At 34.6% G+C, this 25,283-nt stretch overlaps 1 protein-coding gene across 2 annotated transcripts; it reads right to left on the bottom strand.

Annotated features, from left to right (window-relative positions):
* Window positions 1-1,859: 1,859 nt before the first annotated feature.
* On the bottom strand, window positions 1,860-21,092 carry LOC123219993 (GLABRA2 expression modulator-like). 2 transcript variants are annotated; one of them, XM_044641982.1, is made up of 5 exons: window positions 20,480-21,092; window positions 20,300-20,401; window positions 4,750-4,788; window positions 4,072-4,343; window positions 1,860-2,279 (listed from the first exon to the last, which is right to left on the bottom strand). In XM_044641982.1, exons 1-5 carry the CDS (start codon window positions 20,898-20,900, stop codon window positions 2,091-2,093), a joined length of 1,023 nt encoding a protein of 340 aa, XP_044497917.1. In that variant the 5' UTR covers window positions 20,901-21,092; the 3' UTR covers window positions 1,860-2,090. The 2 variants fall into 2 exon arrangements, with proteins under 2 accessions (XP_044497917.1, XP_044497922.1); XM_044641987.1 differs by lacking the exon at window positions 4,750-4,788 and having other exon boundaries at window positions 20,480-21,089.
* Window positions 21,093-25,283: the final 4,191 nt, after the last annotated feature.

Raw genomic sequence — 25,283 nt, 5'->3', positions numbered from 1 at the left:
GCTTTGATTTCGCTAACATAACCCTTTTTACGTAATCTAATGAAACGACGTTTGCGCGTGCAACTTCAATTTGTGTGTGGGTCACAATTTAGTCTTTAATTTCATAGCTTTATAATCATCATAATTTCACTGTTATTGGGTTAGGGGCTTTGTCAAAACTTAGTCATGTCATTGCTTATGTATTTCTCATTCTAATTCAAAAGTAAAACACTAATTTATGAGCATTCAGACCCACTTCTTACCCAATCAATCTTTTGCAAGGTTTTGTAAGGCTCTGTATACATTTTTTTATTTTTTTACCCGACAGGTTTGATGTGATTTTATGTGCTGAAGGTTCTTTTGTTCATTTAATTCTATTTATTGTTTGTGAAACAATAACTTGCCGAAAGCTTAAATTGGATGGTCCACTTGTGTGTGGAGAGTCAATGGGTTGAAAGTGAGAGCTTCAACTGGGCCTAGACGTTGGAACTTTATGGGTAGGCCATGGCCCGTGGGGCAAATATGGCCCCAATTTCCAAGGACTTTTTACTTTTAGTTGATTTATCATAATGGGCTATGTGCACCGGCCTACAAACTTCCACAACTTTGGGTAAAGTCAGAAATAAATGGACCTCACGCGTTGAATATCTTTTCGTATCAACATGAAACAAAAACACATCAAAATTTTCCATCATATATTATTTACTAACGGTACACAAAAGATTAAACCTAAACACAATCATCATCACCTTTGGCATCAAAGACAAGCTACATTTGAAAGGGATTAAACGTGAAAGGGTTTGTAGCTGATAAGATATCACTAGTAAAAAAATATTGTCAACGCTTTAAGTTCAGTGCTACCACAACTTATTTTCAATTACCAAATGATTAGAAGGGCAATGCATATTTAGATTTCAAACCATCTGTGGGAATGTACACTACAAAATGAGTTAATGGTAATATTACAATCCCCTTATTTATGTAACATGTAATCTTTGCTATATTTTATTGGAAGAGTCATCTCTATTATTATATTATAATATCACTTGCATAGGATACAAATTATTAGATTTGAGAATATTAGTGACCGACAAAGAAGAAAAAATGAAAGAGGAATTGAAGGGAGAGTCATTTTCCTGGCCATTCTAAACCCAATTAAGCCATAATGCTATAACAAGAAAAGTGTTTCTAGAGTACTAGGATACTAGATGTTCTTAGAAACTTGAATAAACTAGCTCTTTGATTATACTAATTAATCAAAACTACACAAGACTTTGGGACAACTTTAATCATTATAAACGAAGAAAGCGAGTGGCATGAGCGGTTTTTTTTTTTTTTTTTTGAAATAATTTTAGTGTTGGTATTATCATATTATAATGAGATTACACAAGACTTTTGCTACAACTTCAATCATTATAGGGCAAGAAAGAGAGCATACTGAATAAGTTTTATTATTATTTTATTAGCGGAGTGTTTTGACAGTACAAATAAAAGACTCGAATCTCAGAAGCATTTGTAGGGCTTATTTAAATGTAAATCAAATTTATTCTTTTTCAGTTTTACAAACTAAATATTGATAACAATTGCAGCTATCATTCATTGAATGTGCCACATTCAACACTCATGAATAACAGAAAGCTCTAGCATGACAGGTTTGATGATAAGTGCTGTGCCACAATTCAGTCCAGTTTTCTATCACATCGACAGGCAGGAACAATCTTTGATGTTCACTAACAATTCCAACCAATTCAACCTAAAATCACATTAAGATAAAAACTAATATGCTTATAATGTTTGTAATTCCGTATATGTTAGTCGTTATGTAGATACTAAATTACCAACCATAGAAAATGACAAAAAAATTGTGTTTACCCAATGGAGAAACAAATGAAAATTTCACTAAATATGTATATGATTCAATACAATATAAAGCTCCCTGACAAAAGTTGAACGCATAAATTACAACCATATTGACTAATATAACTGAAAAATATTCCAGACATTATCTCGACAATACCTAGTGCCATTTCCAGAGACAAGCTGCACTACTTGGTGGTTGCATAAATAAATAACATCTTACATTAGAGTAAAAACTTGAGCCGTCTCAAGTGTCAAACAGTCTCCATGTTACGGGTCTGCAAGATTCCCTGCAGGAACTCCACAGCACCATTGTAATTTAAAAAGCCCATGAACCAGAACTCATGATCATCAACAGAAATAACCTGTATATATTTCTCAGCAGGATTGTTTCTGCTTGCTGAAGGATTGACTGCTTTAAGCTGGTGTAATGGAATAACTACCTATTTTAAGTATGTAAAAGGTGTCAATGGTTATAACAGAAAGTCATGAATGATAAAAGAAAGAACAAATGACAACAGTCCATATCAATAAACAAGTTTTAAAAAAAAAAAAATGTGATATAAATCTGTAATAAGCTTTGGCTAAAAGATATTAACAAAAATAAACTAATGAATAACCATGTGCTAATAACTTCAGAGTTCAAAATAGCTGGGGCAAATATGAAAAATCTGTTTCCCCTCCATTATTTCCCCACTGTTCCCTCTCTTCTCACTGACAAAATAAGGAACAGAAATCTGCTATAGGCCAATGCTGAATGCATAAAACATAAATTGATTTAAGTTACAGAAGATTTAAGTACAAATGTTGTTCTTTACTGAGGTGAAGGGGCAAGGGAATTTTCTAATTGGGAAAAAAGCGAAAATTGAACTTGACGTAGAGCATACCAGACTAAAACTAATGTTATTACAAAATTATTGTCTCTCTTTTTGTTGTTCAAAATCTTTCCGTTTCTTTTTTTTTTTTTCCTTCTCGGGGTAAGAGTTTTGACAAACTTGCAAAGTATGTGTAAATTACAATAGCCTCTAACAAAAGAATCATGCAGGACTTTCAGAATAAATGAAAAAGATCCATTCCAGAGATCAGACAACAGTGAGTCCCTATCTTACACCTTGGATTGAATCCACGCCAACTGAAAGGGAAACTGATCTCATAAACACCACACATATTCTTACTAAACAAATCCAGGGAAAAAAAAAAAATGAAATATTACCATCTGATATCAAGCCAAAAGCAACGATTCCTCCATTGCTCAAATTAAAGTGAAAAGATTATGTTAGGATTAGGATAATAATTAATTAAGATACTATTGATTTTTAGGATGATGTTAGGATTAGAATAATAATAAGGATATTATTGATTATTAGGATAATGAAATATTAATTAAGGTTGATCAGGATTATTATTGATTAGAATTAAAGTAAAAAGATTACCACCTGATTTTAGCCACTCAAATGATTCATCTATCGCTAAAATTCAATTAGGTCTAGGATGGAAAGGCTAATATAGCATAATCACAACAAATATTCACAAAAAATAAATATATAAATATTTACTGCCCAAAATTGATGATGGTAAAACAAATATCAACCAACCCAAAAGAGACCTTCCAAAAGACTCTGAGGAAACAGACACACCCCTCCAAAGGAATCACTTTCAGGTTACCAAGAGTGCCTAGTCCACCTAGTCGTTTCATTTAAATGATAAAAAGCAGAATCTGCTTTGGTTAGTCATACACATTTACAGACCAGAAGCATGTAATCACAAAGATGTTATCACAATAACATAGCAGCCTTTGAAATCAGATAGGAAAAAGGTGGGAAGCAACACAGACTATACAAAGAACAGAGTACATGATCTCTTATACTGATTAAAATGAATTCGCAAATAATCAAGCAACTTCATAAGTTCCACAGTGGACGAAGAAATATAACTCTACTTACATCCATACTGTGTACTTCTACAATGAAAAAGATGGAAAATCACCCTTAATTAGGCTGCCAGGGGCTCACAGTAACATTAAATTAAAATCTCAAGTGTACCCTCTCAAGAAATGTTTATCCACAAATAACAGTCTATGATTATAAATAAATACTACTCACATATCACCCAATCATAATCTAATGGACTGGAGATAAACAGAGGATCTCCAAACTAACATTCTCTTTTCAAAGGAATACTAATTATATTAATAACAATTATAATAATAGTGTATTTAGAAGCACAGCAAAATACCTTATAATAGCTCCATTCTATTTGACTACCAGATTTATAAGAAAGCGGATTGTCACTGCCGAATGCAAGCTTGGCCGTAGATCCATATAAGATTCCCATCACTGGACCAGCTGATGTGGATAAGTAACAAGCATATGAATTTTGAAGTTTCTCCTCAGGAACGGTCTCAAAAGTTTGTCTAAAGATGTTCTCATGACCACCTTCTGCCAGAACCTTTGTTCCCTGTGCTAGTCTTCCCATTGCAGCATCAGCAAAACTTGGGGCAGTTTTCACTAATTTAATGCACAAAGGGGTCACATAAGTGATTTTACAAATGTAAAATAACTAAGAATAATCAAAATCTAATACAAAAAACAGATCGATTAAGTCATTGCCATAGAAGAAAGCGAAAAAAAAAAGATCAGAGAGTTTGGAGAAATTTTTACATTAGGGCTATACCGTGGGATAGGATATAAATGGGTTTCTTTTTTGAAGTTTTTTGGTAGGCTGGATTAAGAGAAGTGTTGATGGCATATTGCCCCTTCATCCTATGAAACGATTCCCATCTTCACTTGGTTTCTCATCTCCATCCATTCCACTTCCACCTCTTTGCTCTTTTTTTGTTTCTCTTCTTTTCTCCAATTTAACAAACTACAAAAATAAAAGATATAACCAAATAGTGAAGGTGATTATGCTTACGCATGCATTGCAATGTGCCCAGTGTCTCAGTGCATTTCCCTGAAAAAACAGAGGGTTTTCAAGAAGAATTCAAAGTATTTCGGATATGCTATTTGTTTCAAGAATGTGCTAAAATCCTTGTGAAATGTTGCAGAAAGTCCTCAAAGATTCTGAACTTCATGCAAAACTATAGAAGATTCCAGAACAACCTAGTAACTAAAGGAACTTCAGGAATTCTCTGGGAAATTCTGGAAGTATGCAGAAGTCTCAAAAGAATAGGAGAACATTCAGCAAGTCTCAAGAGCACTTAAAGAATTCTTATAGTCCAAAATTTCGTACATAGTCTTAACATACTGTAGAGTAAGATAATTTTTCTTTTTTAAATATTTTAGGAGTTTAAGAGCACTCTAAAAGTAGAATAATAATCATATGATGCAAAGAAGTACATGTAGAGAAAGTTGTTAATATTAGCCATAAATTGAGAGGGTGGAAGCATTTATAAATAGGAGAATCTCCATTAGAGTACAAGGATCTAATGATTGAGAGCATAAAATAAAAGAAATAATCGAGCACACACACTGAAGCTCTCAAGCTAATGATACAATTTTTGATTAAATGTCACAATTCATTGTCTCCAGTCTTCCTGTATCTTATCTAAACCTCTTTTTTGAGGTGAAGCAAGGCTAAAAGTTGAAGAGCTTTACTAGTTAAGGTTGCACAGTATAAATAAGAAAATCCTCAAATGGAACACAAAGGAGATCCTATTCTGGATTGAGAACATTTGCAGGTAGACACAATGGCAAAGATACAATTGTGAAATTGACAGTGACCAAGGTCTATAGAGGACGTTATTTGCAGGATTGAATTGACAAAAATGCATGTTGTCAGTAAGAGCAGCAGGGACATGAAGTTGCTCCTAATTTGAGAAAGACGACTTAATGGCTAGGACAGCTCCAATGACATTGTAAGTACCATAGAGGCAAGGAGGTCAGTGTGGAACTAATCATGATGACACTCTGGAGATACTAGTTAGTTGTACCAACATATGGAGGAGCTTAAGGATACAGTGCATAACTTGGTAAATCAGCTCGAGGACAGACTAAACTAACTGTAACAACTCCGGGAAGATCTTAAGAGTGTAGTGCATAACATGGTATGTGAGCTCAATATTGTTAATTCTACCATGGAGGCACAACATCAAGATAACTTAGATTTCTAAGCAAGGGAATTGGATACATTGGTTAGTTTAAAAGCTCAACATAGGGAACTTGACTTAGGCTTGGAATCATGATGTAAATACACAACACAAGTAGGGATTATATCCAATCAACAAAATGGACAAAAAACAACCTTGGACTTCCCAGAGTTGCAAAGGAACATTTTGACCACAATTAACATAGCAATGACATTAGTGGAACTTCAAAAGATAAGTCTTTCAGAGATATAAACTCCATGTACGATCATGAAGATTGATGAAGGAAAAGAACAGTTTAACATAACATCATCATCCATATAGGAAGAGAAAAGTTATGTAATGATTGGTAAAAGAACGAAAAGAGAGAGTTGAAGCTTAGAAAAATTGGTAACCATGTGATGTACCTCCTTATGCAAGAGTGTCCGAAAGTCCCGCAGTCAAGTAGTAGGAGAGCCAACAATAGACAAATGGGAGGTCTTTAACTCCTCAATTAGGAGCTTTTTAGGAATCTCGAAACCTCTTAACTCTCAAACAATCAATCTAGACAATACAAATAGAATGAAACAAAAAATAGGATTTTTATATTGAATAACAGAATTGTTTACAAAGACCAAAAAGGGAAACCAAACATAATTCGACTAGCTTTCGAGGCCATATCTCTTCTTAATTTGTCTAGCTTTCAAGAGGTTAGTACTCTCTCTACCACTATGTTTTCTCTCTCTTTTTACCTTGCCTCCTTCATTTTGAAATCCCTTTCTTACACTTGCCCATAATTGCCTTCATAATTGTCCATGTTTCCCACTCTTATTTTTTCCCATAAAATTCCTTCATAACTATCCACTCCCCCATTTCATAATCTCCTTTCATAACTTTCCACTTCCCTTCTCATGCGGGGTACCTAAATATGAAATTTTTAAAATTACACATTGTTAGGGTGAAGGTTTATGTCAAAAAGAAGGCCAAAAGAGGAAGAGTGGTAAGTAGCAGCCAAGTGAGAAAGGCAAAAGATAACCCAACAGGTCGTGAGAGTCTTTCAAATCAGAGCAGTAGGAATTATTTGATCTTTGGGAATTTAAATGATGAGGTGATAGACCATGAATGGCAGACAAGAGGCAAAGAAGCGGGAGAGTAGATATAGACTTGGAGGAGGGAAGCATGAAGGAGGTTTTTGGTTAAAGGTGGATAGGAAGGGAGAGTACAGCCTCTCGAATAGCTGTGTGGAATAGGCAGCTGAGTTGGTAAGGTTATTGTGGAAAGTTGTTCTTTTGGGTGAACAGTCTCTGCTTAATGTAAATTTTGGAAATCTATATTGTAATGCACAGGAACTCTTCCATTTTTGTAATGAAATCTTATTGTAATGCACATGTACTCTTCCATTTTTGTAATCAAATTCTATTGAATGAAAGTAATACATATTTGGTTGTTCTGTTACATTGAGTGATTTGTATTTCACTGTTTCATTGATTACTATCTCCATTACATTGTGTGTGGTGCTGCTATTCTGAGATTGTTGCCGACTGGAACTGTTTCCTGGGTAGCACCACTCTGCTGGATTGGAAACTTCTCACTCTTCAGGTCTATATCATATTGGTATCAGAGCATAACTCGGATGGAGTCCAAAGTAAAAGGGATTGAGTCGGAGTTAACCTTGGTAAAGGAAGAGATGGAGGCCATTCGATCAAAGTTGAGAGACAGTAATGTCAGGATGGAAAAGATGGAATCCAATATGGAAACCATCAAGGAATTCTTAAAGGAGATAAGGGAAGCAACTATCTCACGAGAAAGTCACGATAAAGGGAAGGCACCGATGAGAACCAACCCAGCTTCGACGAGCGCTTCTCTACCAAGAGAATCAACGGTGCCATCTCCTGAAAAGACTAAAGAAGTGAACACTAGGGAAGGGGAAATTAATGAGTTAGAAAGAGAAGAAAGAGTGATAGGGGAGGTAACAGAAGGGATCTCCAATACAAGCGGTTAGAGTTGTCGCTTTTCAGCGGTGAGGAAGCACTAGATTGGATATCCAAGGTTGAATGCTACTTCCAGATCAATGGATTATCAGAGCGAGAAAAGTTGACAGCGACTGGAATTAGTATGGAAGGGGATGCTTTACACTGGCTACAATGGCATGAAAAGCATCACCTGTTTACAGGTTGGGAGGCGTTTAAGCAAGAAGTGTTCGAACGCTTTCCACCTCTTAACGAGCGCACGACAGAAGAAGAGCTTTTTGCTCTACGACAAACAGGATCGATACAAGAGTACCGTAGCAAATTCAAATTACTTTCTTTCTGTAACCATCGACAATCTCACAGAAGACACCATGAAAGTTATCTTTATGAATGGCCTTCTAGAGGAAATTCAATCGGAAGTGAAGATGTTTCATCTTCGAACGTTGATAGAGATGATGACTTAGGCATGGCAAATGGAGAAAAAGAATCAAATCATTGATAAGAAATATGTGCTTCGTCCAGGAACAAGTAGTCACAGAAACCAAGCACAGATGACCTAACCCACGTACACCTCACAATTCGGCCTGATCTCAAATTCACCTAGCCCATACCTACCAATCTCAAACTCCAGGCCCAGTGCTTCCATCAACTTAACCCCAACCCTAGCCAATTTTTGCCCCCAGCCCAACACCAAGGACCCAATCAGCCTTACTCCAAATCCACCTATTGGCCCAACCCGTTCCCTAAATGAAACCCGCCCGTCCTTTTATAACAAAACAAACCCGTCTTCAACACATGCAAGCACCTATTTGCGTTCAACTGGAGCGTCTTCTTCTTTCCCTCAGTCAAGCAATTTCTGACGACTCTCAGATGAAGAATTTAAATCTAAGGTAGAGAAGGGACTTTGCTTTTGCTGTGATGAAAAATTTGCTTCGGGCCATCACTGTCGATTCTGCCAATTAAGAGTTATGATAGCTGGAGAAGAAGGAGAAGGCGACATGGGAGAGGCGATAGAGGGCAAACCTTCAGAGGAAATGCCAAAAAAAGAAGCTAACTTGAATAATAGCTCGGTGGTAGGGATTGATTCGCCCCAAACCATGAAATTATTAGGGAAAATCAATGACAGAGAGGTAGTGATTTTGGTGGATAGTAGAGCCACTCATAATTTTCTTTCTGAGACATTGGTGCAAAAGTTGGGTCTAATGGTCCAAACGGTGAAATATTTTGTGGTATTGGGTGATGACAGAAAGATACAGAGAGTAGGGCATTGTGAAGGAGTGAAGCTGCTACTGCCAGGGCTTTCAATGCAACTGAATTTTTTTCCTTTCCCGTTAGGAGGGGTAGATGTTATTTTGGGGGTGGAATGATCGAAGAAATTGGGGAAGGTCAAAATTAATTGGAATAATCTTCACATGAAATTTTGATGGGAGGGTAGAAGGATGGAACTAATGGAGAATTCTTCTCTTGTTAAATTGGAAACTTCTCTTAAGGATTGTATGTAAACTGATGAGCGACGGAGGTCATGGATTTTGGGTTGAGTTGGCTACAATGACTGAACATGAAGGCGCCATGGAACTTGCTGAAAGTCCAAAGATTATCAAAATTTTGTGGGAATTCAGAGCTCTTTTTAAGGAACCTTAAGGGCTTCCATCGCATAGGAGCCACGACCATGCTATCCGATTGTTGCCTGGCTCCCAACCTCCGAATCTGCAACCCTATCGCTACCCATATTACCAAAAGAATGAGATTGAAAAAATACTGAAGGAAATGCTAGCTACAAGAGTTATACGACCGAGTGTGAGTCCCATCTCTAGCCCTGTGATTTTTGTCCCAAAAAAAGATGAGGGATGGTTCTTCTGCGTCAACTACCGAGCACTCAATCACCTAACCATTCTAGACAAGTTTTCAATTCCCACCATTGATGAATTATTGGACGAGTTAAGAGGGGCTAAGGTGTTCAAGAAGTTGGACTTAAGGTCGAGATATCACCAAATAAGAGTTCGAGACGAAGACGTTGACAAAAACGGCCTTGCAAACTCACGAAAGGCACTATGAATTTATGGTCATGTCGTTCGGGCTAACAAATGCCCTAACCACCTTCCAAAGCTTAATGAATGAGATTTTCAAACCCCACCTATAGAGATTTGTCCTCGTTTTCTTTGACAACATATTGGTTTACAACAAGAGTTTACAAGAGCATTTAAAGCATTTAAGGATTATTTTACAGCTACTGCAGGATCACGGGCCGGTGATAAGCAGAAAAAAATATTTGTTTGGGCAGAGTCGGATAGAATACTTGGGGCATATCATTTCCAAAGAGGGGGTTGAAGCTGATCCAAGAAAAATAAAAGATATGGGGTTATGGCCTGTTCCATGTGACCTAAGAGATTTGAGAGGCTTTCTAGGATTAACAGGTTATTATCGCAAGTTCGTAAAGGGTTACGAACAAATTGCCGAACCTTTAACAAATTTATTGAAGAAAAACGCCTTCCATTGGGGACCCAAAGCACAACGAGCATTCGAAGCACTCAAGGTCGCAATGATTACAACCCCTGTTTTGGCCACTCCAGATTTTTCCAAACAATTTATAATCGAGATGGATGCATCCGGAGCAGGATTAGGAGTTGTCCCCGTACAAGAAGGCTAACTTATCGCATACTTAAGCAAAGCCCTTTTGTTAAGAAATCGTGGCAAATCGGTGTATGAGAGATAATTAATGGCAATAGTCTTGGCCTTCCAGAAATGGTGCCATTACCTTCTCGGGAGGCATTTCAAGATTCAAACAGACCAAAAGAGCTTAAAGTTCACAGGTCATAAGCAGTAAAAATGGCTAGTAAAAATGTTAGGATGTGATTTTGAAATCATATATCATCCTGGATGCGAGAACAAGGCTGTTGATGCCTTGTCGGGAACCCAAAGTTTGCTTCAGAAATTGCAACAGTGACAGTGGTTCAAATGGAGGGAGCCAACAGCTTGCAACATGAAGTAGAAAAAGACGAAAAACTCCAAGGTATTATTCATGATTTGTTGTCTAATCCTACCTCCCACATTGGCTACTCTTTGAGAGGAGGAAAGTTGTTGCATAAAGGTAGGCTAGTGGTGCCAAAACATTCCAAGTTTATCCCTTCCTTCATCACTAAATTTCACTCCTTATCTTATGGAGGCCATGCTGGTTTTTTAAAACTTATAAAAGGCTCAGTTCAGTTCTATATTCGGAAGGTATGCAGAAGGATGTCAAGGATTTTGTGGCCAAATGCGATGTTTGTCAAAGGATGAAATACGAGCTGGCAGGTTTACTGCAACCATTACCAATTCTAGCAGACACGTGGGAAGACTTGTCCATAGATTTTATCGAGGGCCTTCCGAAGGTTAAAGGGATAAGTGTAATTATGGTGATTGTAGATAGACTAACGAAATACGGGGCATTTTATCGCCCTACGACACCCTTATAATGCCAAGGATGTAGCAAAGGTGTTTATACAGGAGGTGGTTCGCCTCCATGGATTTCCAAGGACAATCGTTTCAGACCGAGATCGCATTTTTCTGAGTAACTTTCAGACAAAAATTTTTAAAACTGTCGAAACCATTTTAAAATATAGCACGACCTACCATCCTTAAACGGATGGCCAAACTGAGGTCGTAAACCACTGTTTAGAGACGTATCTTCGTTGCTTCTCTTCGAGGCAACCCAAAAATTGGCCTAAATGGCTAGAATGGGCTAAATATTGGTACAATACGTCCTTTCACAGCTCCATCGGTATGACTCCCTTTAAGGCAGTCTATGGAAGAGATCATCCTCTTCTAAGATGAGTAGAAGAGGAATCAAGGATGGAAGCAGTGAATGTCATGATCAAGGAGAGGAATCTAATTTTGGATGAATTAAAAACCAACTTACACATGGCTCAAGAAAGAATGAGGAAGGCAGCCAACAAACATCGGAGGGACATCGAATTTCAAGTTGGCGAATGGGTTTTCCTTAAGCTACAGCCATATCAGTTTCGTTCGTTGGCTTCTTGCCCCAATGAGAAGCTCAACCCTCGCTTTTATGGACCATTCGAGGTGGTTCAAAAAATAGGCACCGTGGCCTATAAACTGAAATTGCCTAAGGGTACAAAAATACACCCTGTTTTTCACATCTCTCAGCTGAAGAAGCACCTTAGTTCTATCTTATTTCTTAGCCATTACCAGATTGTCTTAGTGAAGAATTGGAGCTGCATGTTCAACCAGAAACAGTATTGAATTATAGATATTCCGAGTAGGGTGATTTGGACTTACTAACGAAATGGTGAGGATTGCCAAACTGTGAAAATTCATGGGAGTTATATAATAATCTCAAACACCATTTCCCTAAATTGCACCTTAAGGGCAAGGTGTCTCTTGATGGGAGGGGCAATGTTAGGGTAAAGGTGTATGTCAAAAAGAAGGCCGAAGAGGAAGAGTGGTAAGTAGCAGCAGAAGATAACCTAGCAGGTCGTGAGAGTCTTTCAAATCAGAGCAGCAGAAATTATTTGATCCTGGGGAATTTAAATGATGAGGTGGTAGACCATGAGTGGCAGACAAGAGGCAAAGAAGTGGGAGAGCAAATATAGACTTGGAGGAGGGAAGCATGAAGGAGTTTTTTAGTGAAAGGTGGATAGGAAGGGAGAGTACAGCCTCTCGAATAGCTGTGTGGAATGGGCAGTTGAGTTGGTAAGGTTATTGTGGAAAGTTGTTCTTTTGGGTGAACAGTCTCTACTTAATGTAAATTCTGGAAATCTATATTGTAATGCACAGGAACTCTTCCATTTTTGTAATGAAATCTTATTGTAATGCATATGTACTCTTCCATTTTTGTAATCAAATTCTATTGAATGAAAGTAATACATATTTGGTTGTTCTGTTACATTAAGTGATTTGTATTTCACTGTTTCATTGATTACTATCTCCATTACATTGTGTGTGGTGTCACTATTCTGAGACTGTTGCCAACTGGAACTGTTTCTTGTGTAGCATTGCTCTGCTGGATTGGAAACTTCTCACTCTTCAGGTCTGTATCACACATCCTTTTGAGATCACTTTATCCTCAACGTAGAGGTGAGAAAGGATCTTCCCTTTTTAAAATTTCATTGTCCTCATTCCCTATGACATCCATCTTGTCATACTCACTCATAAGCATCACTTTCAAATGTTGAAATTTACAGCAATGAGTAGGACCATATTTCACTTCACACTAGAAACAAAATCCCTTTTCCAATTTCAATCATATTTCAATGTTCTGATTAGGACTGGATTCGAGCTGAGCCGAGCTCGAGCTCGACTTGGTTTATATATAGCAGAGCTTGAGTTCAAGCTCGTGAAAGCCAAGCTTGAACTCGGCTTGACTAGTTTCAAGCTTAAATTTTTAACTATTTTGTTATTAAAACGACGTCGTTTTAATATATATTGGTCAAAACGACATCATTTTGTATTAAAATTTTTAATTAAAAAATTTGACGAATAGCTCGAACTCGAGCTTGATCGAGCTTTTATAGGGTTGGCTCGTTCAAGCCGAGCTCGGGCTCTGTTCGAGTCCAGCCCTAGTTCTGACAACCTCTTCAAAGGGTCTTCTTTCCTAGCATTTAAAACTGACCCACTTTATTTTTGAAACGGTGGTTTAGCAAGTTCAATTGGTGTGGGAGTGTTTATGGTGGGTTGAAACCATTGGATTAGGCTTAGTTATGGTTTGAGTGAATAATGGAGCTTGGATTTGGGTAAAATGAGTTTGGACTTGTGTGATAAATATTTTGGTTTGGGTAAGAGCTTTTTGAGTTTATGTAATAAAAGAAGGATATGAAATGGGTCGAGGTTGGATGGTGGATTGCATTTGTATTGTAAGATTTTGGGTTGAACCGATTAGGTTTTCAACTTGTGTGATAAATTTTTTCTTCTATATTTTTAGCCTACTCCATGGTGTCTTCCAATGTTCTCAATCTATATAGCCTCATTTGAGCTTTGATGTCTTCTTTTAACCCATTTGAAAATGTTCCCAACAAAACCTCGTTGGAAATGCCCCTTAACAGGGCCAACAAGAGTTTGAATAGGCATATATAATTTGCCACCGTGTATGCATACTGGAGCAATATCAATTCCTTATGGGGTTTGTTGCTGTGATAGTTAAAAACATTGCAACAACTCCCTTTTCAAATCTTCCCAACCGACAATCGAAAATTAGGCTTCTCTCCACCACATCCAATTTAAAGTCATTTTATCCATGCACAAAGTCATCGACATCAAGTTCTTCAAATCAAAAATCTTGTTCACCATAAAGTATTGTTCTGCATCCAACCTATCGAATCCACTCAAATATATAACAATAATTCTAACCACCAAGGAGATATGTCTTGCCAACTACCCCTTATGTTATTGTCAATCATCACTTCCCCAGCCATTATTCTTTCACCAACCACCTTTTCTTCTCTAATTGCATGATCTCATCTCATCGAAGGAGGCGACGTTGCCTCCTACACAATGATGATTCCATCAACATTTGCTACTGTTCCAAATGTGTTTTCCCTCTATCGTCACCTCTCTACACCTATCAGTTTACCATCGTCTCCCTTAGCTCTCTCGTTTAATCCTTCATTGTCTCTATCCCTTCTTCTAAATTGGTTAGTCTTCCATTCATCACATCCATTCTACTCTTCATTGTCTCCCAACTCATTTTCCACTCCTTTAACTCTTCCCTCCATTTAGGATTTTACCATAACCAAATCGTTGCTTTGATACCAATTTGCAAAGAACCTCCTGCTCTATAGCCAAACGTCTAGTCGGTGTATCTATATATTATGTATCATGTTTATAACAATAAATAGCAATTATCAATAAGTGTTTTACATTTATAATAAAAAATTAATTTCTTTAGGATGGTAGAACCGTGACAAAGGGATTAATTGATCGTGAGAACTCTATTTGTACATATGATGGTCATTTTAAAAACATTTGTAGTCTCAATATTATTTTGATTTAAGACACAGATAATACGGTTAGGATTATCATAATGTTTAATGGTCTTATTGAAAGGTAGTGATAGTTCTCATGTTTCGAAATTGTTTACTGACAGTTTGGTGTAACACATGGATACATGTCGAACAGACATGTTCACTAAATTGACTTACTAAGAGGATTTTATATAAATAGTAACCTCGTTTTCTATAGAACATATCCTCTAAACAAACAATAATACATATGATCATTGACTTCAGATAATCGAATAGTTTTGTATATGGATCTAGATATAATTCAATACCAACCCAATGTGATCCTTAAGAAAATATTATTAGATTGGTGGTGATTGGTTATATTAAAAAATGTATGACAACCATAATAGATCTATAAACGATTCATTACTCTTGGGTACAAGAGAAGATATCACTATTGGATCTACAAATGGTTGTCAACAACCAATTAAACAAGTGACCATAATGGATTGTTACTCAATCTAATGTTAACCAGTAGTTGCTATAGAAATCCATTATACAAATTAAGGATAATTTGAAGTAGACACTACTTTTATTCATAAGCTCGATGAGATATCGGTTGATAAAATAATCGGATTGCATAGTAGTTGTATTCTTGTCTATCCTTGACACTTTGTCATTTGAGTGGATATGATGTTTTATTAGAGATCAATCATGGTCTATGTGCAAATGACTGATAGATTATAAATTCAACAAGAATTAGCTCACTACCAATATGATGAAAAGCCTATGAGTTACAATAGTGGTTGATCATAAGGTGTAAGAGCTTTAGGTTGCGTAGAGTGAATCACATATGGATTATAGGATGGTGGTTTTTAGCTCTATAAGATTGTTGTACCAATGTAAGATGTTATCTTACTTTAGGGGCCAAATTGTCATAACCCAAATATAAAAGGGCTAGGGTGATGCATGCCAATGTTGACCATTTAAGATAACAAGTCAAATGAACAAGCGATCTTGTTTGTGAAACAGTTGTTTCACATTAAACAAAGTCATTCATTACTTGTTCTTATTTGAATATTGAATTATATTTTATATTCAAATAACTATTAAATCTCAAACAACTATATGATGGATGGAACAATCAATCCACTCTTTAGAATAATTGTTTCACCGCGTGTATGAAAAGAGATGGTTGGAGAATTTTCAGTGTATTGATTTGAAGAAAAATACAATATTATATAGGAAAATGTACCTAACTTAGGAAAAACATCTAAGTATTCCTATTTTACACCACACATTCCTTATTTACATGATACATTTCAACACTCTCCCTCAAGCTAGAGCATATAAATCATATGCATCAAGCTTGTTACAAATAAAATTAATTCGAAGACTTCGGAGAGATTTAGTAAGGATGTCAACAAGTTGGTTGTTTGAATTGACATGACTTATGGTAATAGTGCTAGACAAAATCTTCTCATGAACAAAATGACAGTCAATTTCTATTTGTTTTATTTTTTCATGAAAAACTGGATGAGAGGAAATGTGAAGTGTAGCTTGATTATCACAAAATAATGACATTTGTTATATATCCGCAAACTTCAACTTTTGAATCAACTGCTTCAATCAGATAAGCTCACAAGTAACTAAGACCATAATACAATATTTTGCTTCTACACCTAATTTGACCATAACATCTTGTTTCTTCCTTTCCCATGATATAAGATTTCTACCAACAAGTACACAAGACCCATAAGTAGATCGTCTATCTGATGGTGAACCTTTCCAATTAGCATCTATATACTCGACAACTTGTGTATAGCCTTTATTTTCATAAAGTAGACCTTTTCCTAAGGCTCCCTTGATATACCATAGAATTCGAACAACTGCATCTCAATGATGATCACATGGAGACTGAAGAAACTAACTAACAACACTAACTGACAATGAAAGGTTAGGTCGTGTAATGGTGAGATAATTGAGTTTACCAACCAATCTTCGATATCTTTCAGGATCTACAAAGGGCTCCCCCTATCCAATTAAGAGCTTAGTATTTGGGTCCATGGGAGAGTCTATCGGTTTTGTAGTCTAACATCTCTGTTTCTTCCAAAATATCCAATGCATACTTCTTTTGGGAAATAACAATTCCAAGCTTAGATTATGCAACTTCTATGCCAAGAAAATACTTGAACGGTCCTAGATCCTTAGTTTGAAAGTGTCTGAACAAATGTTGCTTTAATTGTTCAATGTCATCCTAATCACTTCTTGTTATAACAATATCATCAACATAAACAATCAGATAGATGCATTGTCCTTATAATATATGTCTATAGAACACATAATGATTAGACTCACTCCAACGCATGCCAAACTCCAGAATCAACGTGTTGAAACGTCCAAACCAGGCACAAGGAGACTGTTTCAGGCCATACAAAGAACGGCGAAGTTTACATACCAATTCAAACTCCCTCTGAGCAACAAAGCCAAGTGGTTGCTCCATATAAATCTTCTCTTGCAGTTCACCATGAAGAAAAGCATTTTTTATGTCCTACTGATGTAGCGGCCATTGCTTAATAGTAGCCATAGACAGAAATAGGCAAACAGACAACATCTTAGCCATAGGAGAGACGGTTTCATTATAGTCTAAGTCATCAACCTTACCATCCGGACCAACCTTATTAGTATAGATCCATCGGCAACCAACCATGGAGTGTCCAGGAGATAGTGGAACCAATTCCCAAGTGTCATTGGCTATTGAGAGCTCCAGATCAAATTCTGGCCAATGCAATTATACTATCCCTTGATAAGGTCTTTACTCAATTGCTTTGTGTGTCCTCTCCAAGTGTTGTAACAAGTTCCTCTAGTTTAAAATCATCTATTCTTGCCTCTCAGACTCAACAAGGAGACCGTGGTGGCGAGGAAAATCAGCCACTATGTAATTATTGCCACAAGTAGGGTCATACCAAAGAAAAAAGCTATAAACTGTGTGGCTATCCTCCTCGAGTAGCCAATGTTGTTCAAACAGACCTCTCTGATTCCTTTGAAAATCAATCTCAACCATCTTTGACTCTCATAGGTGCTGATTATGAAGAATACCTCAAATATCAAGCCTCCAAGCAATCTTCCTCCAATATTGTTTTTGTTACACACACGAGACACCCAGCAGTGTGCCTTACTCAATCTTCCCCTCTCAGGCCATGGGTCCTCAATTCTAGTGTTTCCGATCACATTTCTAGTAACCTCATTTACTTTCCCATTATACTAGATCTCAGTCTAGAAAAATACAACATTATATAGGAAAGTGTATTTGATTAATTTAGAAAAACTACTAACTACACCTATTTAAGCATCTAAGTATTCCTATTTCACACAATACATTCCTTATTTACATGATACATTTCAACAGTGTGTATATAAACACTCGTTTATGCTACCTTTTTGAGCTTTTTGGCAAAAATTATATACACTCACTATGTATTATCACTCATTTCCTAGGCATTCTAACTAAGGTTCTAAGCTCCCCATTACCTTCCAATTCATCGTTGCCCAACGTGGATTATCTAAGTGTCATCCTTACATGGATAAAAGAGCAATATCTTTGTTGGATCTGCACCCAAAATTGATGGAACCTCTAAACGTAAGTCTTTAAAACATCATATGCTTTTAGATTATGCATATTATAGCAATATTCTAATCTTGGGTTGTTTATGGATGAATGTTGTTTAGTAAAATTTTAAAATATTATATTTTTGTTGTGCTCATAACATTTTGAGTCCATGAACATGTCCAAACCCCTAAAATCTCTTAACTTTCAAACAACCAATCTAAACAACACATAGAATAGAACGAAAAATAAGATTTTTATACTGAATAACAACAATGTTTACAAAAATAAAAACATAAACCAAACAGAATTCTATTGGCTTTCGAGAGGCCAAAATCTCTCTCTAATTTATCTAGCTTTCGAGAGGCTAGAACTCCCCCTACCACTATGTTTTCTCTGCCTTTTTTCTTTAACTCCTCCCTCTGAAATCTCTCTTATATTTACCTATAACTACCTTCCTAACTGTCCATATTTTCCACTCTTATTCTTGCTCATAATTGCTTTCATAACTGCCCTCTTTCCGTTTTCATAATTGTCCACTTCCCTTCTCTTGCAGGTCACCTAAAGACAAGTTCTAGTTTCATTTTTTAAGTTCTTTCCATTTAGGTATAATTTCAATATATTGTCCCAGAAGATTATTCCAATTATTTCTTCTTGTTTCTTGCCTATAAGAGTAGATTTCTTGCTTAATCACTGACTTCTAAGAGAATTTGCATATAACTTAAAGCTCACCAAACTCCAAAATGATTTTCAATTGAAACTCTAGAGTTGCATAATCAAGTAGTTATATGAGATGTTTATCCAAATTTAATTTTGCTTCTATGTATGAGGCACAAAAACTAAGTGAAAGGGGAAACAAACAGGTTGAAATAGTTTGGTTGTGCAACCAAGTTCAAAACTTGTCAAGATAAATACTTTTCATCAAAGCAATTAGGAACATAAAGCAGAGGGAAAGAATACAAGTCAAGAAGATTAGACAAAGGCAAATCATACTGTAACACAATAATTATTGAGAAACAATTGTAGATCGAACATAACTGATCTTAGTATTGACATTAAATCCACTTAAAACATATAATTAGCTATTGCATACAAAAAGCTATGTTAGATAGGATATTAAAAGAAAACAAGAATAATAACTAGCGTAAAACGTACTTACGACAAAAATGGTATGAGAAAAGTACCATATAAAATCATAGTGAGGCTTGTATATTATGTCTAACTCTGATTTTCACCAACAGAAAATCTCTTTTGGCATCTTAGAAAAGTAAGAATGTCAAAGAGGTGCAATGGATATGTATGTACAGATCAAGAAGGGAGATGACATTGAACATATTGTGACCAATCAAATGACTTTCCATTATTCAAAATGAAAAAGCTTGGTTCTCATCAGGAAGACAGGAATCATTATTGAATTTATGCTAATTCCGCCTAAATCACAAAATTGATTTTTCCCCACCTTCGTAAAGCACTTTAAGTTACTGATCCAAAATCCTCTTCTTGCCAATGAGGGGTCTATGTTTAACATTAAGACCCTTCACAATCCATTAAGCCCACGGTAAGGCAAAATTATATTTACTTGGCTTTCCCTTGAATCAATCTCCTATATAATTTAATCATTAGCAAATCCTCAAAATAGATCCAGGTCTTCAGTAGCTAAACTCGTTTCATTGATGAATTATAATAAACTTACCTATATTTGTATAAAACCATAATAACAGGTTAGTTTCAGCTCAACAACAGATTCAATTAATTTACAAAACATTTTCAATCGCACATCATTCCCAGTATACAAAACTTAGAGAAAGAAATACCAATTTCTATTCTCACATTCAATTCAAACAACAAACAATTGAATAACTAAAATATAATGAAAAATAATACTCACAGTGCTGCCACGTGTTTCCTGCTAGATCCTCAGCTTTTCTTGTTGCTTCTCCAACTCTCTTCCTCCACCGCCCGAGCACGTCTTTCACATTCACCATCGCATCTGAAACAAACAATCGAAATAAACATGAGTATAATTGTACGAAATGCATATATCACATATACAATACAGGGTACATACCTTTAAAAGAAAATGAAGAGGACGGTGCGGCCGGGCTGTGAGTAACATAAGGATTGGATCTGTCACGATCAGGCATGTTATAATCGTAATTACCAGTATTAGGAGCGCGTGATTCGGTCACCAAGTCGGGGCTCCAGTGGACCGATTTCTTTGAAACGGACACCGTAGGCGACAGTTCCGGCTGATTGGTACACTTTTCCGTATGAATCTTATTATGAGTTTCAGCTTGAGTATCAGTTTTCTGAGACTCAGATTCCATTTCGATACTTTGCCAGTTGTTATTGTTGTCTCCATTGGCTGTCTCGGCTGTGTCCGCGAGTTTCTGACTCGGATCGGGCTTCGGGTGGGGGGCCTCGGTCGGTGGTTCAGGCTTGTTATTGTGGTCGGTGGCCTGAGACGACTTGGTAGGTTGTTGATCCATGGTTTCTAGAAGATTCGGGAGTTATGATATTGAAAGTGAGTTTGGAAAATGGCGTTTGAGAAGTGTCGGAGGATTTTTGATCAAGGGATTAGAAGGGGGGTAAAGCGTAAAGGGCGGTGATGGGCCGTCGAAAGAGATGACATTTTTTAGCGCCAAGAGGAACAAAATGGACAATTTTTGCTTGACCATATGGATTCATTGAAAATTTTGGTAAAAAATATATCATAATATCATAAGGGCATATTAATTAAAATCGATAATAATTTTTTTGTCTAAATTTTTTTAGATAAATATACAGTAATTTTATTTATATAAATAATTTTAATTTTAATTTTAATTTTAATAATATCTTCTTAGTTAATTACGTTACTCTTGACTAATTATGTTGAATCGGATATAATTTTTTTCGAAGATCTGATAAATTTTGATTCGAAGATACAGTGAGTCATATTTTAAGGATTCAAAACATATTTAAAAATTGATAATTTTTTGTTAAAATACAGATAAAAATGAAAAAATTAGTTTAAATAAGAAAAATAATGAATGCGAACAAGTGATACATAAATTACGTAAAGAGTGCGTAGAATACATAGGATACATAAAGTGAGTAAAAGATACAGAAGAATTATATATAATATATAAATATAAAAAAAAAAACAAACAGGAAGGTGTGTGAGGATATACATATATATATATAATTATTATTTATATATATTATATTAAATATTATATTATATTTTAAAATCTAATATTATATTAAATATAATATAATAATATATTACAAAATGATGCGTCAGGGTGCACGCCCTTATGTATATAATTGTTATTTATATATATTATATTAAATATTATAATATTATATTAAAATTATATTATCTTATATTTAAAAAATAATATAATATTATAATATTAATATAATATATATAAATAATAATTATGTATATATATAGAGGTGCGTAAGATACGAAGGTGCGCACACTCTTACGCACCCTTTGTTTGGTTTTTTTTATATTTATATATAATATATAATTCTTACACACCCTTTAGCAATTTACGTACTTTATGCACATTTTATGCACTTTTTATGTACTCTACGCACTCGTTACTCACCCTACATACCATTTATGTACTCTATACACTCTATGCACCGTCTGTTTACACTCACCATTTTCTTTGCTTATGTTAATTTTTTCATCCTTATCTATATTTTAACAAAAATTTATCAATTTTCAAATATGTTTTGAATCTTTAAAATATGACTTACTGAATTTTGAATAAAAACTTATCAAATTTTCAAAAAAATTATGTCAAATTTAATGTAATTAGTTGAGAGTAATATAAATAATCGAGAATAACGTAATTAGTCAAGCGGGTATTATTGAAATTAAAATTAAAATTATTTATAAAAACAAAACTACTATCCATTTACCTAAAAAAATTTACACAAAAAATTATTATCAATTTTAATTAATATCTCATCTTATGATTACGGTATTTATTATTAAAAGTCAATAAAAAGTGAAAACACATTCCGAGGATGTATCCAACTATTAAATGTCCATATATACAATTTAGGCTGCTCACCCTGTGGCCCCGCTAGAAGTATATGTGACAAACCTGTGGGTTTTTGGGATTAATCGTAGGATAATTGATAATAAAAAATAATTTTATATTATTTAAAAATATAAATAAAATATAATTTAATAAATTGATTTTTAATTTATAATCATTATTTATATTAATTTAGAAAAAAAATGTATATTAATAAATTTAAATAATTATTTTTAAAAAATTTTTAATTAATATATAACTAAATTAGCTCTTTTAGGGCTCGATACAACATGGCCTTAATTAAATTTTTGGGTTGACCCAGATTAAAAGCTTACAACTCTGTAGACCTTAAGTTTGGTACAATCCTTAGGCCCAATGAGTCTACCAAAATTTTACTTAATTTGCACTTCAATATAGTACATCATTGGAAAAAAAAAAATGAGATGTGATGGGTGGTAACGTTATTGTTTTAATTTGATGAAAGGCAATATTTTTTAATTTTATTTTAAACCATTTACCAAGTCAGGAATAAAAAATTAGTTAGATCAAAAGGTTCATGTAACTAAAATTCCAAAAATGATAGGAGTAAATTACATTTTCCAACGTAGGTTCGCATAAAAATATGATTCCACCTTTGGATGATATAAATAATATTTTTTTACATAAAAAAGAATAATATTAAAAAGAAATACAGTATTAAAAAATAAAATTGTTGTTTTATATTTACTACTCATTTTTCAAATTTTCATATAACCCAAATTAATAAAATTTAAAAATAAATCATTTAAATATCTAAATTATAGAAGAACACACTTATTTTTTAATAGTGGTAGTGATCATTCTAAACAAAATGTAGATAAAGGTGCCAATAATTATAATTGTATATTTAGGGGTAAATTGTAATTTTCAAAAATGTCAGAGTATTTATGAATTTTCAAGAGTTTTTTGAAAAATTCCAAAAAAATTTGGGGTGTTTAAAAAATTTTCATTATACTCCTCAATAGTTTCAAAAACAATAAAACTATACGTACACATTTTTAATACATAATTTAGTTACATAGATGTTGTGTTATTATATGATTAAATGATTTTCAATTAAAGATAAAGTAACTGTAACCTCTCCTAACCATTGGGTGTGTTACAGAAAAACGGCATGAGTTCCCCTATTTTAGAGGGCCCGGGGAATTTTTTTTTTTTTTTCATTATGCCCTGTAACACTCTCAATTAGCAATTCACATAAACCAGTCCTACCAATCGACTGGATTTTCATCACATAATCATAATAAATAAAATAAGTACATAATAATAATTATCATAAAAAAATTATCACCCATAGAAACTTTATAACCAATTTTCAAAACTAGTTTTATATATATATATATATATATTTCATATATATCATAACATTTAAATCAACAAAATTATGGTGCCTTCCTCCCTTAGCCTCATGTCTCATTAGTGCTCCCCGAGAACCTTTGCTGCATTTCTTTACCTGTAAAATATTAAATTAAACGGAGTGAGCGATTATGACTCAGTAAGAAAATCATACTCAACACTTAAAGCGTTTTATACCAATACTAATCTTTTTCTAATCTTTTCCATACTCAGCGTGTCTGAACTATTTACAACAAAATAATTGACACAAAACACGCATTTAACACATATCATAATTCTTTTCTTTCACACATTTATTCATTTCCTTACTATACAGATATGATTCACTCGTTATGATTTATGCATGTATGAGTGTCATGACATTTCTATTTTCTGATCGTACATCTTTCTCAACTCTTTATCAGCCACACAGGCTTGTATGCATAATTCTAATGCAAATGACTTTCATAAAATATTTACTAATTTGTTTCTCTCTCTTTCTCATTGACTGGTTTAGACTACATATGACAGTACTTGCAGTCACCATACAAAGTATAATTCTCTCTTACACGCATATTTTTTTCTTTGTTGTCCACACAGTACAGCTAATATTTTTCTTTGCTGTCCACACAGTACAGCTGATATTTTTCTTTTGCTGTCCACACAGTACAGCTGATATTTTTTTTTTTGCTGTCCACACAGTACAACTGGTTGTCCACACAGTACAACCGATTATTTTCTTTGTTGTCTACACAGTACAGCTCGCATGTAAGGATTTTAAGTATGTTTTCTGCTTTCCTGTACCATATGAGTCATTATAAAACCAAAAATACTTATTTTCCATTTTCTGAAAGCATGCATGACTTAGAAAATATTTTTCCTCTTTCTTTATTATTTTTTTTTTCTAAATCATGCATATATTATGATTCCTCATGTATGCATATATAATCATAATAGAAAATATACTCATTCATTGTTTTCCCTTATTCTTTTCATTCCTTATCAAACATCATATTCTCCTCTCATGCATTTATATATCTCATACATTTAATTAATTTCAAAATATACAATGTAGGCTTAATATAAGGGTTATTACACATATTATGCACATAATTAAGCAAAAGTACCCTATATCACATAAAATGACATTTTTGCCCTTATGGCCAAAATTTACCTTTTTACCCTTATGGCAAAAAATTGCATCATGAATCCTAATGAATTTCTTTATCTTTTTAAGCATAGATCACTTTAATTCTAATATCTTACACACTTATATAAGTAAAGGTTATTTAAATAACATAACTCAAATTTACTTCAAGTATGTAAAGTATGAAATTCTTACCTTTTCTTTGCTGATTTAGTGATTTAAGCTTATTCACCTTCTTTTCTTCTTTCTGGCAACCTTAATCAACCAAAAATATGATCATCCATCAAAACCCTAAACTTGACATATCTTAA

This window comes from Mangifera indica, chromosome 1 (assembly GCF_011075055.1).
Source record: "Mangifera indica cultivar Alphonso chromosome 1, CATAS_Mindica_2.1, whole genome shotgun sequence".
NCBI lineage: Eukaryota > Viridiplantae > Streptophyta > Magnoliopsida > Sapindales > Anacardiaceae > Mangifera > Mangifera indica.
The sequence above is the reverse complement of the archived record's forward strand: the minus strand, read 5'-3'. Positions and strand labels throughout refer to the sequence as shown.